The sequence below is a fragment of the Falco punctatus genome (genome assembly GCF_963210335.1).
Source record: "Falco punctatus genome assembly, chromosome: 14".
Classification (NCBI taxonomy): Eukaryota; Metazoa; Chordata; class Aves; order Falconiformes; family Falconidae; genus Falco; species Falco punctatus.
This window is the reverse complement of record NC_137594.1, coordinates 21,705,872-21,722,129: the sequence shown is the minus strand read 5'-3', so window position 1 is coordinate 21,722,129 and position 16,258 is coordinate 21,705,872. Positions and strand designations below refer to the sequence as shown.

The window sequence follows — 16,258 nt, the reverse complement described above, 5'->3', positions numbered from 1 at the left end:
GCCTAAGAATCTTCTAAATGTACAGACCTAGCTTTGCATATTGACCAAGCACAGAATTCTGTCATTTCCCTACAGTTTCTGCACATGATTTTTTCCTTCCTGCAGAAGAAACAGGTGAAATGCTGTATTTAACCACCGCAAAGACATTCTTTATATAAGTACCCAGAGCCTGAAGGCTGGCTCTTTTGAATGTGAAAAACAAAGCCCATGATCTTATACCCAATAACAAGGCTATGTGCAAACAATATTGATGCATGCACCAGTGTTCACATTTGTCCTCCACTGGTGACTGTATGCCACAAAGCAGCCGCTGCCAGCTACTTCCCTGGACTGAGGCAGTCATTGGTGTCTGCCTCCCAACAAAAACAGGGGGCAGAGGAGGTTAGGGCAAGTGGGGAATGGCTGCAGCAAGATTCTGAGACACAAGCAGCAGTTAGACAACTACCTCTCTGTGACAGGTAAGATTTAAACACCGAAATGCTTTCTGTGCTTTTGAAAAAAACATCTTATTTATCATTTGTTTTGCAACGTCAATCCAGTAAAAGAAGTGTGACCCTTCTAAAGGTACAGTTCAAACACCATCAGGCAGGGGCAATCTGGACAGAAGAGATATTTTTCCCTTTGTGACAGTTGCTCCTCAATAATTTCTGATCAGTAATTACCAGGACAGTGAGGTTTCTGTTGAAAGACTAGCAGTCTAGTTAGAGATATGTGAAGACCCCAATTAAATTCTATTCACTACAAGATTCAGGAGAACCCAGATATCTGCAGCCTTCTAATTTCAGGATAGTAACTGTGACAGCATCTTACTGAACAGAAATTAATCCCCATTTTCATACCTGCTTTTCCTTTTTTCAGTAAGTCTACATTTTAAACTTGGAGGGGGGAAGCAGAGTCATAGTAATGCTTGCTGACCTTTTGTAAGTAAAGCTACATGAAGAGTTTGACAAAGCAAGATGGAAAGTGATTCATGCGAGAGGTTACTCTGTTTAATGCATGCAGAAAAGACAGCAGAAAAGGTCAGCTATTCAAGACCCTTGCATTTTAACTATGCCTCGCTTTTCTCATTTAATGATGAATTAGCAATAAACAGCTTTTTGGCGACAACTCTGCATGTTCTCCCATGATGACATTTCAGGATACAGCACAAGATAGTTTTTTCTATTTCAGTGCCGCAAAGCACAAACTCAAGAATTCTGTTCCAAAAGAAAATTCTCCTGGGTAAGGCACATGCAATACGGCAAGGCCTTGGTTTGTTAAGCCTGCCATACTCCTGATAATCTCCAAGGGAATGCACAAATTGCTTTAGACAATACAGGAAATTAAAGCATGAAGTAGAAGCTAGACTGCAGCTTTCAGTAGCATGCAGTCAGTGAGGCCGTATCTTTACATGGAGACTCCATACCTTTTCATGCGTTCCTGCTCACTCGTATCCAGCACTTTCAAATTGCAAGCATACAGGATCACAATGTCAGAACGTTTTGCCTTCTTATTGCACTGAAAGAAAAGACAAGTTCAGTTCATCTATGAGAATTTAACCAATGCATCTCTACACATTGCTAGGTACTGTTTTGAAAAATTGTTAAAGCAATTTTTAATTTCTTAAAGCATCAGCAACGCAGCCCGGTCAGCTAAGTTCCAGGGACAAAAAAAACCAACAACCACCAGACAAAGGAGGGCAAAAAGATCTAAAAACAAAACACTAGCCCAACTTCTGTTTTGAAAAGATTAGTACTGGCTGCCCAACAGACAAGGATTTAGAAATCCCTGAGTATTCTCCCAACTGTTATTTATGTACTATACTCCTTTAATCAAATCCCATAGGCCCAAATCCATAAAAGCATTCCAGTGTCAGTAGGAAACACCGACATCTCACCGATTTCAGTGATACACAGGGATATATTTCAATAACTTCGTGCACCTGGCTATGACCACTTCGTACTTTAGGTTCATCTTAAAAATAAGAGATAATACTTCCCCCCGAGTTGAGACTTGGAAGAAACGATACCATCTGGAAGCTCACTGCTTTGCTAATCAGAAAAGAGGCAGTGACTACTCAGCTCTAATAACCTCTGCTGAACACTAAATTACTATGTGCGCTTAAAATGCAGGCTTCTCTATTATTTAGTAGCATAAAGATATCATGAGCAACAGTTTCAGATCAGATAATCCCTCTCCCTTCATAAAGGGCTGCCTTGCAGAGCAGTAAGTGGCTAAGACAGCCCTCCTGGCAGCCGGCAGCTGTCACTGGCCCAAGCAAGAACGCTGCAATTTCACAGCAACTTGCACTCAAGCCACTTAGTATACAGAGCACCACGCACAGCAACTCTGTGCTATTCAATCAGAGGACGCCCAGTTGCAAAAGGACAGCGACTGAGAATGAAGGGAGGATGATTTAGCTGCAACGTTCTCACCAGACCAAGTTCTCCCACAAAGTTTTCAGTAATTACATCACCAGAAGAAAAAGAGGAAGCAAGCACCCCTTATGTGTATTTAGGATTCAAGAAGAAAGCAGTCACAGAATTCCAAAAAGTAAAGATGCCTGGAAGGTCTCTGAGAATTCTGTCTGGGGCCAGAGTAGGTGAAGAAAAGCTTACACAGAATTGACAGTGTTAAAAATAAGGTTTGGGCCTTTGCTATGGCAACAGTGATTCTTTAGGTTTCATCAGAGTGCACGTCAACAGGAAGTTTCTTGCTGAGAGGAGGGAATCCTGCACAAAGTCAAGCAAGACCATGGAGGTTCTCAAAATGACAAAGCCAAAGAAATCCTGAGCTTCCAGCCACCGAGTCAGAAAGCAGCAGAACTGAACCCTATTTACCAGGTACTCGTTGCCCTATTTTTTTGTCAACATTCCTTTCTGGAGAAAAGGAATAAGAAATGGAAACACATAACAGAGAAGCACAGACCTAATTGAAAGGGATCAGTATTACCCATGCAAACAAAGCTGAAAAGAGCACCTTAAAGAGCAGATCTATCATCACAAATGGACATTAAAGGATGCAACTTGTTTCTCAGTTTACTCTCTGCAAGGTACCTTAAACAACCTGATCTGCTTAAAGCCTGCAAAAGCAGATGCAGTTCAAAACAGAAGATTAACCAGCTGAAAACAGTTCTCAAACATTGATTTCTTGTCCAATAACGTACTCTTTACGCTTAGTTAATTGATTCTAGGAATCTGTCTGCCATTGCTACACTCTGGGACCACAGTGCAGTGTTCTGAAACCACTTATACAGGTTTAACACTTGAACTCTCCAACTTCTGTGTCTGCTACTCAAAAATACTTCAGGAACAAAATCCAAGTCAGAATTCCCCCTTTAAAGTAGTGCTAGTTGTTCCTGGCCTAGCTACATCACAATAATGGTGATTTTTGTTATTTCTGACAGCAGACAAAGGTGGACTCTTCACGCAGCAAGCGGTTAGAGCAGTTACGGTGACCACGCCTGAAGCGGAAGTTACCCAACAGCAAGCCCCTTCCAGCGCACATAAACATCCATGTTACCTGGGGGCACTTCCCTGCCTGTCCCTTCAGCCACCTTTCAATGCACGTGTAACCAAACAGGTGTCCGCACCGCAGCGCTGAGAGACGGTGGTTCCCGGTGTTGGTCCACTGCTCAAAGCAGATTGTACAGGTATCCCCTTCCTCCTCCTCTCGTGGCGCAACACAAACTGGTGGTTCCAGTTTCTTTACTGGAGTCCTCTAGGATTAAAAATTAAGAAAAAACACACAACACTTTTTCAGACAAAGGCACCATTTATCCTATTTAGTCTGTCTCCAAAAGCATTTAGGTCACCTTACCTGCTTTTCCTGGACCTCAGCCTCTTCATCTTCATTACTTCCACGTTCTGCAGAAGCTTGAGACAAAGCTTGAGGCAGCTCTTCCTGGATCAGACTGGAAACTAAAGAAAGCATTGCTTAAATAAACTGATATATAACAGGGGTAAAAAGGAGTTCTCCTTGACCTGAAATCACCAAGGCATAAGGTAAGCAGCACAACTGCACAGGTAACATACAAAGCTTCAGATCAGTGCCCTGGATAAGGCAGGTCAGGCAGTCTGTGTGTAAGCCCTTCTATTCATCAACAGTATTGCTGAAGAATTTTATGTTTTCTTTTATAAAAAGCAGCAGAATTTCAGTGAAAAAGACAGACGTTGTTAACTGGATTTTCTAATCTGCTCGAAACAAACACATCTGCATACAGGTCTACATTTAGGCTGATATAAGGTTACACCCCTGCGTTGTTATGCCCAGAGAAAGACAAACAACCAACATGCAGAAGTTATTTTGCCAAGGGATCTAAGCATGCATATTTCATATGCCAAGAAAGCATTTACCGTATGCTATCTTTCCGTTCACCCTGACTTAAGTGGTTTTCCAGCTGGTTGTTGTCCGAACTAGCAATTCTGTTGGGCCATATGTTTTTGTGGTGGGCCTCTGTTCGCCCTTCTGTTGGAAGCATGGGCACACAGAAGAGCTAAATTTGTATTACCACCACCAGCATACTAAAAAAGGAGCAGATATCATTGTGTCCCCAATATCTCCTCACAAAACGACAGCGCCGTTAGTCACATTTAGTATTCAAGGCAGATAACCCTGGCCAATGTCAATGAAGATTTCAGCCTCTAAGGTTCTGGGCTGAAGAGGAACCAGTGGCTTTATATAAGCAAAAAAGGCAAAGGGAATTCCAGAAAACCCAACAGAGAGCATATGTTCACACAATATTAGACAGCACTTAACAGCTTGAGCTCCTGTCACGTGTAAGACTAGCTCAGAGCAAGCAAATTCATCTGTTCAAAAGACACCTCATAGATGTACCCTCAAAAAAAGGTGTCACGGTGGGCTGGCCAATCAATAACAAAACTAAGGGCAGACTGTGAAACATAAGGATATTCCTTAGAGACTGAAGTAAAATAACCTAATCTTGTTCTCATATTCTCCGGGCATCAATAACGTTGACTAGCAAGTTAACAATTTGTCACTCTTACATAAACTGCTTGCGTTCATCGCAATGTCACTGAAGTGCATGGCAGCCTGTGAACTGGATAAAGGATGGCGAGCCAGAAAAAGCACAGGAAAGATGCCAACCAAGAAGCCCACTGTCCTAAGCTCCATCTCCTCAGTTAAGTGTCACAAGGAGTTGCAGGAATGAAAAGAAAACCTCTGAACCAAAGCAGACTGAAATCCCAAATAACTAAAAAAATACTGAAAGCACTGCTGATCTCCAAGGTGCAACTTGATGACTTCAGTAATGCTCCTTGACAATATATAACTGCAGAAGCATGGTAATAATCTCTGAACTTGAAGTTACTCTGTATATTTCCAGGATTATTTATAAGTAGCAGCCTGCAAATAGCAAAAAGATTGTATTTAACATTACAGTAGCAATCACCTATTGCCACTACTGCTCTTAGGAGCTGCTTGCTGGAAAGCCTTGTGGTAGCAATCGGCTCCCAACAGCTGTGGCATAATCATCTCTTAACACTATCTGTTGTGAAGCTTGAAAGGGTTTCCCCACTGAGTTTTGAAACAGCAAGATGAGTTTCTGCAATCTGTCACTACACAGCTCAACCACAGCACAAACCTCCTGAGCTCGCTGCTGGAGGCATCTCCTGGGCCGATGGTAACAGTGGTGCTGCAGCCTCCACTGCTTCCTCTTCCTCCTCAGAAGTGCTGCTGTCGGAGTCGCTCAGTTCTACTGTTTCATCCGAGCTGTGTTCCTGGTTGTCTCTCACGATAGGCAAGGGCTCCAGGCGCAGAACTTGTCCTGTAGCTGGCTCCTGGGTCCTGCTGACTTGAAAGTAGCTGTCCAATGCTGCCCTGAGTCCGGGAAAACAAGAAATAAAAGCCAGTTATTACAGGTAAGCTAAAGACTTGGCACGTTTCTCCACACTTGTTTGCAGTAAAATTGCTAGGCTCTGACAGCAATAGGAAGGTAGCAATCCCATACAATGGCCCGTTTTATGAACCACCAGCAGTACCACACAGCAACACTTCATTTTGCTCAGCTCAAAGAAAATCTCTTTCTGGTTACAATGATACTGCTTTCTTTTTGGGGTGGGGTGGGGCTGGAGAGAAGCAAAGCAAAGAAGTATTGTTCACCAATAGCCTAAGGAACTCCTTATCGGTACCTTCAGTCCTCAAGCCTGGTTCCCATAGCCATTGGTAACTTTAGATGCATGAGGCTTGTGTTCGAGTCTCATTCCATTGACTACTTGGTGCCTGGCTTTTCTGCTTTCCCTCTTCTTTTCTACTGGAACTTCATCCCTGGATAGAAACATCCTCCCCTCTCCCCCCATTCAGTTCAGCTATCTTAATTATCCCTCAGATTCAAAAGAGAAGCTTTTCAGCTTGCCTTCTAGCTTTGAGAACTACAGTGACCTTCAGGTGCAATCCAAGGGCAAACAGTACAGTTATGTTTAACCATCTGGGAGGAGAGGAGTTCTTGGTCTCACTGAATTTAAAGGCAATGCTCCAGTTAATTATAATTTCACCCTCAGCATTTACAAAAGCTACAAAGATGAGACAAAAAAACAAACAAACCAGAAACGGAGATGTCTTTCCGGCTGGAGAGCATTCCTACTCTGAATCACCCTTTAAACCCATCACAAATGTATTAAACAGTATTTTTTCTTTGCCTGGAGGTAACAAAAAAACTTACAGAAAAATACTAGTTTGCATGTTTGCAAAAGTTTCTGCAGCAAATGTCACCAGAAAATTTAATCAGGCAGTCCCCAAATCAATGGTGAAATGCAAAACAGAGCACAAGCTCCACTGAGCTAAATCCTGGCTGGAACTGCTGAGAGTCAGCACTGCTGAAGGAAGCACCGACAGGAATCTGGCAGAACAGAGGGAATGGTGGGCGCAGAAGCTCTGCAAGCAAGATGGGAAGTGTAGAAGGACACAGGAGTCAACACTACCACTGCCAACACAAGAAACAGGGGGATTCACTTAAGAGGAGCAAAGATCCTATGAGAAGAGATCAGAAAGCACAGTGCTATTGCTGAGCTTAAAAGGTATGTGAGGGGCTCAGAATCTGGTCACCAGCACACACCTGGACTGAGCAGGGCTCTATAAGCCAGGAAGCAAGGCGGATTTAAACTGATGCCAGACTTGATAACAGTTCAGACCCAATTTAATTTCTGCTTTACCTGACACTGACTGTCCTCTGGGAACCACCAATCCTCTGCTGCCTGTTAACTCTTCTCACTCGCGGATGCTGCGGCACCCACAGCAGCTCATGCAGATCAAATACCCCTAGCTGCCTTCGCAGCCTGCCCCGAGGAGTACTCGGCTGCGGGTCAGGCTCAGCAGCTGCCGCCCTTGTGCCACCATTCGGTGTGACAACAGCGTCATCAGCAGGAAGATCCGTAGTGCTGCCACCTCCCTCACCAAGCACCGGAGCGCTGGACGAAGGCGCTGCGGGAGCAGAGGGCTCTGTGGGAAGCGTCCTGAGGCTCTCCACAGGGTAACCAGCCACAGGTTGCAGATCAACTTGCATCTCTTCTTGAGCCATTTCTGCAAAGAGTTGAAGAAAACCAGTATTTATTTGCAAGCATGCACACTACTTCAAGCCAGACTGTAGCAAGCATCGGGTGCAGCTGTCAGCTACTACAAAAGCCTTTATTTCAGACTCAAGAAAAAATTTATCCTCTTGCAGCAGAGCTAAGCCACCTCAAGTCGATACCCGTACATGCGCTGGCACAGCACAGCAGCACCCTCCCAGAGGTCCGGGCTTGAAGTCTTTGGCTCAACAGCAGCTAGCACAAAGGTACATCGCAAAGCTGACTTAAGTAAGCCTTTGGATGAACGTGGGAAGTTAAGGATTTCTTGCTGGCATCATATACTTGCCAGTAAATTCACATGGATCTTGGAGAACAGAATTTGGAAATATTTGAGAGATTCTCCACTGCACAAACACCCACAAATACAGACACAAGCAGCTCTACAATGCAGTCCTTTGTTTCACTGCTCTCAGGAGGTGAGTTTATTTTCAAGTTTCTTTGAATAACATTCCGTTATGGCAACAGATGACATCGACCCTTACCCACAGCTCACTTAACAGGCCTTTCAGGTGCTTTATATTCACCAACACTGTGCAAACCCAGAAAGGGTTATCATAGCAGAACGCACAACTGAGACGTTACAGGTAGCAAGTTACCTACAGCATCAGCATTTGTTATTCCATATCAGCCCGAGACTAGGTAAACATGGAACTTGCAGTAAAGCCTCATATATATTATTTAGGGATGGCTACCCTACAAACACCTCTGGGATAAAAGGCTTCTGGTTACCTCCTAAACAGAAGGGCTACCTTAGGTTTTGAAGAAAACCAGAGGAGACAACAGTCTGTGCATTGCTAATTATTATGCTGCTGTCGGCCACCAAATTAGAGCGCTTTAATCACTGTGTTCTACAGGCAGTCTTACAACACAAAAAAGTTGAATATTTTTTCATTAATTGAATAAATAGATGCACAACAAAAAGCCAAACCAAATAACAGCAAAAAAAGGTCCTTTTTTGCAGGAGGTGTGTGAATTAAAGCCTGCAAGCTGCTGAAGGTCATTCACATTCTCAAAAAATACCTAGGCAATCATAAACCTGAAAGGCCTTGGGAATTGCAGACCTTTAATGCTACTTAAGAGTCCGAAGCACACACCAAAATTTATTAGGCCAGGCACTGTGCAAACAGGGCAAAGGCTGCTTTTAGTACAAAGAATAACTAGAAAAATCTACACAAGAATTACTAGAGGGGGATGTAATAATACCCAAATATTTTTATAGACCTTTTAAGACATCCTGACTTATGAATTGCTCTGTAATTCTTATCCTAATGCCCAATTCTTTCGAAGTTTGGCCAAAAATAGATGTGAAATGCCACCTTCCCCAGGAACAGGCAAGGTATGAAGTTGTCAGTGATCAGGTGCTGCTGCTACAGTGCTGAATTCACAGTCGTGATAAAAGTTGCCGTGTAGAACAGACCCTTCAATTTCCCCATGAATTGTGAGACTTAAACCAAGTGTATACATCCACCCCAGCGCGGATTAAAATGCTGCGTATGTCTTAATAAAACAAAATTGTAAAGAGCTGATAACACAGGCGCTTTCACCACTCAACCTCAGAGGCTTTGAGGGGGGGCAAGGCCGGGGCGCCCAGCCAGCCAGTGCCCGCGGCGCCCCCCGCAGGGCCGGCAGTGCCCCCCGAACCGGGGATCACCGGGGCCGGGCAGCGCCACGGGAGTCCCCGGGCACCGACCCGGAGGCCGAAGCAGAAGCCCCGGGCGCTGCCCAGGCCCCTCCGGGCCCCCCCCAGTCACTGCGCGGCACCTGCTTCACCGTAACCCAAAATAAACGGCCAAGGCCTCACAGCTCCGCACACGCGGGTTTACTCGCGGCTCTCCGCGGCGCTCGCGTGTCTTAAATAACAACCGGCCACACAAGCGGCGCGGAGCGGGGCGGGGCGGCCTCTCCCCCGCCAGCCCGAGCGCCCGGGCCCGCCATCGCACAGGCCGCCGGAATGGGCCGAGCCGTGGCAGGACCCGCGTTCCATCCCCGGCCGCCGGGGTCCAGCCGCGCCTGCGGGGCTCTGGGACGCCGGGCCGGGGGAGGCGGCCTAGGGGACGGGGACCGGGGCCGGGACCCTTCGCTCACCTGCCAGTAGGCACAACCGTCCTGCTCCAGCGCCGCGCCACCACGTCTGTGCCCGCTTCTATTGGGCAACCCGCGGCCTGACCCGCCTTTCTTATTGGCCAACCACTCTGTCCGTCTCCCCGACGGAAGGGCGGGTGAAGGCTCACAGGCAGGGTCTGCTCTGATTGGCCAGAGTGCCGTAGGGAGGGCACGGCTGATTGGGTGGAGAGAACACAAGCGCTGCAGGGGGTGGGGCGAGCGCCGGGATGTGAGTTTCCATTGGGGGAACCTCCGCAGGGGCGAAAAGAGCGGGAGCCCCAGCGGATTCAAACTGGGGCCAAGGTGGGCGGGGCACTACCATGGCGGCGGGGCCTGCAGGGCCCCGAGGGAGCGTTGAGGGAGCCCGGCCCCAGCAGCCCGCGGGCAGCGGCAGGCCTGAGGGGACGCTGGCCGTGTCCCGTCCCTCTTGATCCCCCTAGCAACCGGGGTTCCTGCCGGCCTCCCCTGGAGCTCCCTGGGGGCGGCCCCTCGGGGGCAGGGCCTGAAGCGGGGTGCCCTGGCTGCCTCTGAGGAGATCCCAGGCACGGCCCCTGGGAGAGGTGAGGGGCTCGGAGCAGAGAAACAAACACGGGTTATTGAACGGTCAGTCTCTGCGAGGCAGGGAAGGGCTCGCTGGTGTGAGGAAGGCCCACTGCTTTCCCACGACTTGCTTTCCAAGGTGCTCGGCTGCTTTTGGTCACCCAACCCTGGTTTTGCTGTTAACTTCTTTGGTTTCTGCTTTTCTCCAGATCAGCCAGTGCGTCCACAATCTCTGCAAAACACAAGGACAGCGTTAGTCAAAACAACATGTGCAATAGGCTGCTCTGGTTTTTCCCCAGATGAGAAGATAGCTCTCCCTCACTGATAACAGCTTGGCAGCCCTTAGCAGGGGACAGCCCTGAGCAGACACAGGTAAACACAGCCCAAAGAGAAGCAGCCAGTTATAAGGAGAGATGGTTGGAAAGAGCCACAAGAAGATGTCCTTCCAGCTCAGCACCACGTAGGCATGGCTGGGTGTTGAACTAGAGCAATAAAGACATGTTGTGTCCTCACTGCAGCTTTGCTATAGCATCTCTGATGATTTTTTGATGTTTTCATTTCAGTGGTGGCCATTCCTGGGCAGGGTCTGCTGAGGGAGCTGCTGTTGGGAGATGGGGGCACAGAGAGCATGGCACACAGTAGTTTCTTACACATATTTTCCACATCTCTTATATGAAAACTGGCCCTATAGGATGAAGCAGATGAGACTGAAGAAAGCTTTCTATCTGTTGGAGATGAACTGAAGGAAGGGTGCGACCTCTGTGCCTTCAAGCACACCGGCAAGGTTCCTCTGTCTTTTCCTGCTCTTTCTGTTAAATCTTCTGTTGGAGGCCAATTATGTATCTGATCAGACCCAGACCAGCTTTGTGTGAAATCTTCCCTGCCATGGAGCAACTCCCGAGATTGCAATTTATTGCTGAAAGCCCAAGGCAGGAAATGTTCCTGTGCCATGTTGTGGGCTGCTCCTCCAGCTTGTGGGACCTGCAGGACATGAGTGGGGATTAACCCCCACATCCCTGCTCCCAGCTCGGCACTTCTCTGAGAGAAAAAGCTTACTCTTACGTGGTGCCGAATGAACAGCCTGGTGATTATTGTCATGACATGGGTAAACATTACCTCCATGAACCTCATCGTGTGATGAGAGCAGTGAGGGGAAAGAGAGGTCTAGTGCTGGGGGTTAGCATAAGAAGGTAGGTCAAGGAGGGATCCCAAAACACAAAGCCAGACAAATTCATAGGCAAAATAAGAGACAAACTGCCTGCCAAAGCAGATGATTGAGGGCTAAAAAAGGGCTGTGGACCAGGTGTCCCAGACACTTACCCTCAGCAGAAGGGCGTTGGGAGGGGTCAAAGGCCCGGCACTGGTCAATGACCTTCCGCAGGTCCTCAGGACAATCTTCCCCAACAGGGTCCTGGTAATGGTGGTTGCAGATTTTCTCTATGATCTCCTGGGTAGTACAGCCTAGACAACGGGCGTGCAAACAGGGGTATCGGGACGGAGCTCTGCTGCCACAGGAGGGTGCTGGCGAGGAAACCCAGCGCAAGGCCAGGAGCCTTCCTGCAGCCTGTGGCATGGGGAAGCCAGCAGAGAAGCCACCCGAACTGTGCCCGCGACGAACCCCCCCATATTTGCCCCGACATCGCTGGGCTCCAGTGGAGCAAGGTGTGTTTATGCTTCAGTGCACAGGAACATCAAATAGAGACAAAAATTACTTGCATGTTTGTGGCTTAAGCATGTTGCTGTAATACTTTACTGTTTCGGAGTCCCAGGAGAAACTACAAAGCTGTTGGGCAGAACCAGGCATGCCAGGCACTGCCACTGGGACTCCCATGCCGGGGGATGCTCCGGGAAGGAGCAGAGAGCAGCCAGTGCCAGACAGGAGCCACACTGGGTCGTGGGGCTTTTACACAAGGGACCAAATACTTCTGTCTCACCTTCAAACGGGATTTTGGAGGTTGCAATCTCCACCAGCACGATCCCGAAGCTGGAAGGAGAGAAGCAAGAGTCTCAGCATTCACCCCACCACGATGATCTTAAAGGTCTTTTCCAACCTGACTCTATGGTTCTGTGCTGTCCTCCCTTCCAACGGAGGGGGCTGCCGGGCTACGCCAACCGCAAGCGGCTGCTTATGTGTCCCGTTAAACCTGGCCTCCTTCCATAGCTCGGCAGCTACTCTGCCAGCCATCTGCCCACTTACGGGTCCCTTGCCTGGGAGGGACACACACACACCTGTATATTTCACAGGGCCTCTTGTAGGGGTAGTTGATGTCTTTCAGGTTCTCAGGAGCAATGTAAGCCAACATAGAGACTTGTTTCCAGTTCTTCTTGACTCTCCTCTTGATGGATGACTCTGTTTCACACAGCTCAAACCCCGACAGCTGATTGAGAGAACGAGAAAGGGAGAAGCGGTGCAAATGCAGCCTGCAGAAACTCGTGGCATGGCTGGGGCCTGCCCTGAGACGGAGAAAACGGAGCGAGATGCCCTGGGCAGCAAAGGCTGGCATGCAGCCACGTGTGCTGCCCGGCACGTGGCTCTTTGTGCAAGTGGAACCACAGGTGGAGGCAAGCGAATTGCCCTAGCTTCAGCTCATCCCAGGGTGGATGGCTCAGAAATGCTCGCTTTGCTGCTGATAAAAGAGAGATAATGATGAACTAAGTGTCTAAGGTGACAGGGGAGATGGCTCTACTCCAGGTTTTATTCCAGATCATCAGATCCAGATCAGCTTTGGTGTTGGTGGGGGTAGACATCCACAAAAACATGCAAAACTCCCAAAGGCTTCTCCTAGCACTGTCCTTACCTTCACGCAGTAATCCCCGGCCACCAGGAACTTGCTACTGCAGATGCAGCCGTGGAGCCGGGACTTCTCCCCCGTCTGGTGTAACCTGCAGCCGTATAGAACCAAGGGTAACACAGGTTGGTGGTGGACCCATCCCCGTGCCAGGGCTCCCTCCTGCTGTGCAGGGGACGGAGTACCAGGCACCCAGAGCAGCCAGAAGCCCTCTGCCTGTCTTGGTGGACCAACCCTGCCAAGCCAACCCTTCCAGCGGGTGCTGGAAGAGCCACTGTGGGCAAAATAATGAGACTTGCGGGTGAGCAGGGCCCGTAAGGAGAGCTGGCTGTGCCGTAGGGTGCTCCCGACACTGCCCTGCGGGTGCAGGGAAGGGGTTTTCTCCCTTCCAGACCTTTGCAGGCTTGAGGCCAGAAGCAGGGGCCAGTGATCGAGGGACATGGGTACTACTGCATCCAAACCCACCCCATACCCCTTCGCCAGCCTCCCACCCCAGTGTCCCAAGGTGGTGGAAACAATGTCTAGCGGGATCCCACCACTTACTGGGAGAGAGCAGGAAGCAGAGTGTGGCTTGTGGACTGTGGGTTGGACCCACTGATTTATGGGGGAGCTCACCTGTACAGGCCTCGGGCGGCTCCCAGGGCCATCCGAATGCGGATATCCCAGGAGAGATGCCGGTGCTTGGTCAGCACATCCCGCAGCGTCCCGTGCTTACAGTACTCCATGATGATGGAGAAGCAGGGGCTCCCATCTGCAAAGCAAAATGTTGAGCACGCTGCCTTGTGCCACCTCTCAGGAGGGGACCATGACAAACCGTTTGCCACCAGCTAGCACTGGGGACAGGCAGGGGAGGGAAAGGGTGACATTAATGTGACACCCCTTACCTTTCTCCTCAATGCAGATCCCGTACATGCGCAGGATGTTTGGAGACTCAAACTTCTTCAGGGTCTGAATCTCCTTCTCGAAGATGTCTCTGACCTTGCTGCAGAAAGGGACAGCCCAGTGAGACACCGGGAGCAAGGCACGGCATGGCGCTGTGCCACCTTCCTGTCCCAGCTGCCCCATGTTGCTCCCACCCAGGACAACTCACGCCGAGTCGGTGGTCAGCGGCCTCTTGAAGGTTTTGATGGCAACGGGGTACTTGAGGTACTCGCCCTCGTAGAGGTCGTAGCTGTCGGTGTCCTGCAGGTGCCTGTAGAAGGTGAGCTGGTGTGGCTCGATCTCAGTGATGTCTTCTCTTTTATCAACATTGACCTTCTTCAAGCCTGCTCCCGCCATGCACCAGGAGGGAACAACGGACACGTTAGTCAGGGCTTGGGGCGAAAGGACACAGTGCCTAGAGATGTGATGCCAACTTACACTCCATCACACGCACGATTTTGTTCAGCTCATGTTGCATCCAGTCTACCTTGCTCTCCATACATTGCCTGTTGATGTAGATCTCCCCGGGGGCATCTTCAGGCTCCTCAGTACCTGGGAAGAGACATGCACAGAGGTGGGGCCCCTGGATGAACATGCAGGGCTGGTGAGGTTAGTTTTTCTCAAGGTTTAAATGTCCCTTTGGCTCTCCTTGGCCACGGCCACCAAGGCGAAGCTGGGCAGCAGCTGAGGAGAGGTGCCAGCGACTGTCTCAGGAAAAGTGGGTTTGTTAAATGCACACTTACTTGCGATCACCTGGTCCAAGAAAGCCCTGTCATCCCTCAGGTCCTCGGCATCCTGCCTGCGACATGTCTTTGGCTGGAAAGACTCCAGGAAAGCCTGCTTCTGCTCTGCCTGCAGCAGGAGTGAGAGCCCCTGGGCGATGTCCTCCAGGCTCTCGTTCACCCAGACGAACTCTTCGCCAGCGCTGTGAGCTCTCAGGAACTTCTGGATCCAGCTGGCCTGGCTGTATTTGATCACGAGTTTCTGGGCTTCCCCCAGCACCCGGAGCAGCTTCTTCAGCAGTTCCTCTTCGTGGTGGGAAATGTGCTTTCGCGGCTGAGCCTGGAGGATCCTCACGGGCTCCAGCAGGATCTGGATGCGCTCCACGAGACGCTGGCACTGGTGCTTACAGCACTTCACCTGCTCGAATTGGGCGTGGATGGCCTGGGCCACGGAGAAGACCCTCTCCACGATGTCCATGCTTGCAGCAAAGGGCTTGGCCCCTCGGGGTGTGGGCTGGTGAAGGTGAACCTCAGGCACTGCTTGGAGATCAACCAGATGGAGCTTTTCCACCCTAAGGAACAGCCTCCACATGGCACCTGCTCTCCAGGTCCCCTATAGCCCCTTATACCTCCCCCGGATGCTTTGCTTTCCCTGCTGTGCCTGGCACCGTGGCTGCTGGTGCAGACCAGAGCAGGCACAAGCAAACAGGGACATCGGTGGCAGCAGTATCGGCACAAACCACCTCACATCAGCAAGAGATGTTTTGGCTTGATTCGTGTGAATTGGTGTTAGCCATGCCTGGAGAGCTTACACGCAGACGGGCAGGGTCAGCAATAACCCAAGGAACATCCCCGGGACAGCACCCCCTGGCACCAGCTACATGTGCCCCTGGGGTCCTGCCTGCAGACCCTACACCTTTGACCATAAAGATCTTTTTTCATTTCTAGCCAGTGTCTCTCTCTGCTGTCACCCATCCAACAAAAGCTTTCACGCCTTCACAGCCCCAGCATCCCTGACTTCACACATACTCCCCATAGCCCTGTACTGCCCAATTAAAAATTTTAAATCAAACTTTTTTTATGTGCTCAGCATCCCCGCAGGGCCGGTCCCTGCTCCCCAGGCTGCATCCAGGCAGCAGGGCCAGAAACCCGCCCCTGCTGCAGGGCGGTCAGCAGCAGCCACCCACACTATCGGTGCAGCCAGTGCTCAGAGAGGGGCACCGGGTTCTGCCGGTGGAAACGAGAGAGAAACGCACCCAGGAAGGAGCTGCAGCCACCCGCCCGTCCTCTTCAGGCTCCCTCCAGCGTGGCCTCGAAGGAAGAAGCTCGTCCGTTCGCTACGAGAAACCGGTAGTGTTCACCCGGCCCCGCTTTGCTCACCTGCGCCCCGGCTGCCTCCACTGATGGAGAGGTGCAGCGGGGCGAGCGCGGATTTATAGGGTGCTCCCCCCAGGCAGCGGAAGGGCCGTTGTGCAACACGCGGTGACTTCCCACATCACCCCCGCTCCCCGTTCTCGGAAAGCTGACCGAGGCAGAGGAGGAAGGGGCCAGGCAGGCTGCATCCCCCCGGACTGGGTTTTGCCTGCTGGAAGAAGGGATTGCCTGTGGGAAGCACATCAGG

General features: G+C 50.0%; 2 protein-coding genes across 4 annotated transcripts in view; both read right to left on the bottom strand.

Annotated features, from left to right (window-relative positions):
• RFWD3 (ring finger and WD repeat domain 3) overlaps positions 1-10,362 on the bottom strand; it is a 27,009-nt gene extending 16,647 nt beyond the window's left edge. The window contains exons 1-6 of one of the 3 annotated variants that reach the window (XM_080410968.1): positions 9,648-10,362; positions 7,149-7,515; positions 5,582-5,817; positions 3,799-3,899; positions 3,502-3,699; positions 1,406-1,497 (exon numbers count right to left, since the gene is read on the bottom strand). In XM_080410968.1, coding sequence (XP_080267094.1) covers positions 1,406-1,497; positions 3,502-3,699; positions 3,799-3,899; positions 5,582-5,817; positions 7,149-7,513 — 992 coding nt within the window. In that variant the 5' untranslated portion in view covers positions 7,514-7,515; positions 9,648-10,362. Of the gene's footprint in view, positions 1-1,405; positions 1,498-3,501; positions 3,700-3,798; positions 3,900-5,581; positions 5,818-7,148; positions 7,974-9,647 lie in introns of those variants that run through there. The other 2 variants (XM_080410967.1, XM_080410969.1) reach the window with 2 other exon arrangements.
• On the bottom strand, positions 8,493-16,061 carry MLKL (mixed lineage kinase domain like pseudokinase). Its single transcript, XM_080411008.1, has 11 exons — positions 15,894-16,061; positions 14,659-15,209; positions 14,354-14,467; positions 14,085-14,259; positions 13,879-13,976; positions 13,610-13,745; positions 13,004-13,088; positions 12,435-12,583; positions 12,140-12,189; positions 11,526-11,666; positions 8,493-10,437 (listed from the first exon to the last, which is right to left on the bottom strand). Exons 2-11 carry the CDS (start codon positions 15,113-15,115, stop codon positions 10,385-10,387), a joined length of 1,458 nt encoding a protein of 485 aa, XP_080267134.1. The 5' UTR covers positions 15,116-15,209; positions 15,894-16,061; the 3' UTR covers positions 8,493-10,384.
• Between the last annotated feature and the right edge of the window lie 197 nt (positions 16,062-16,258).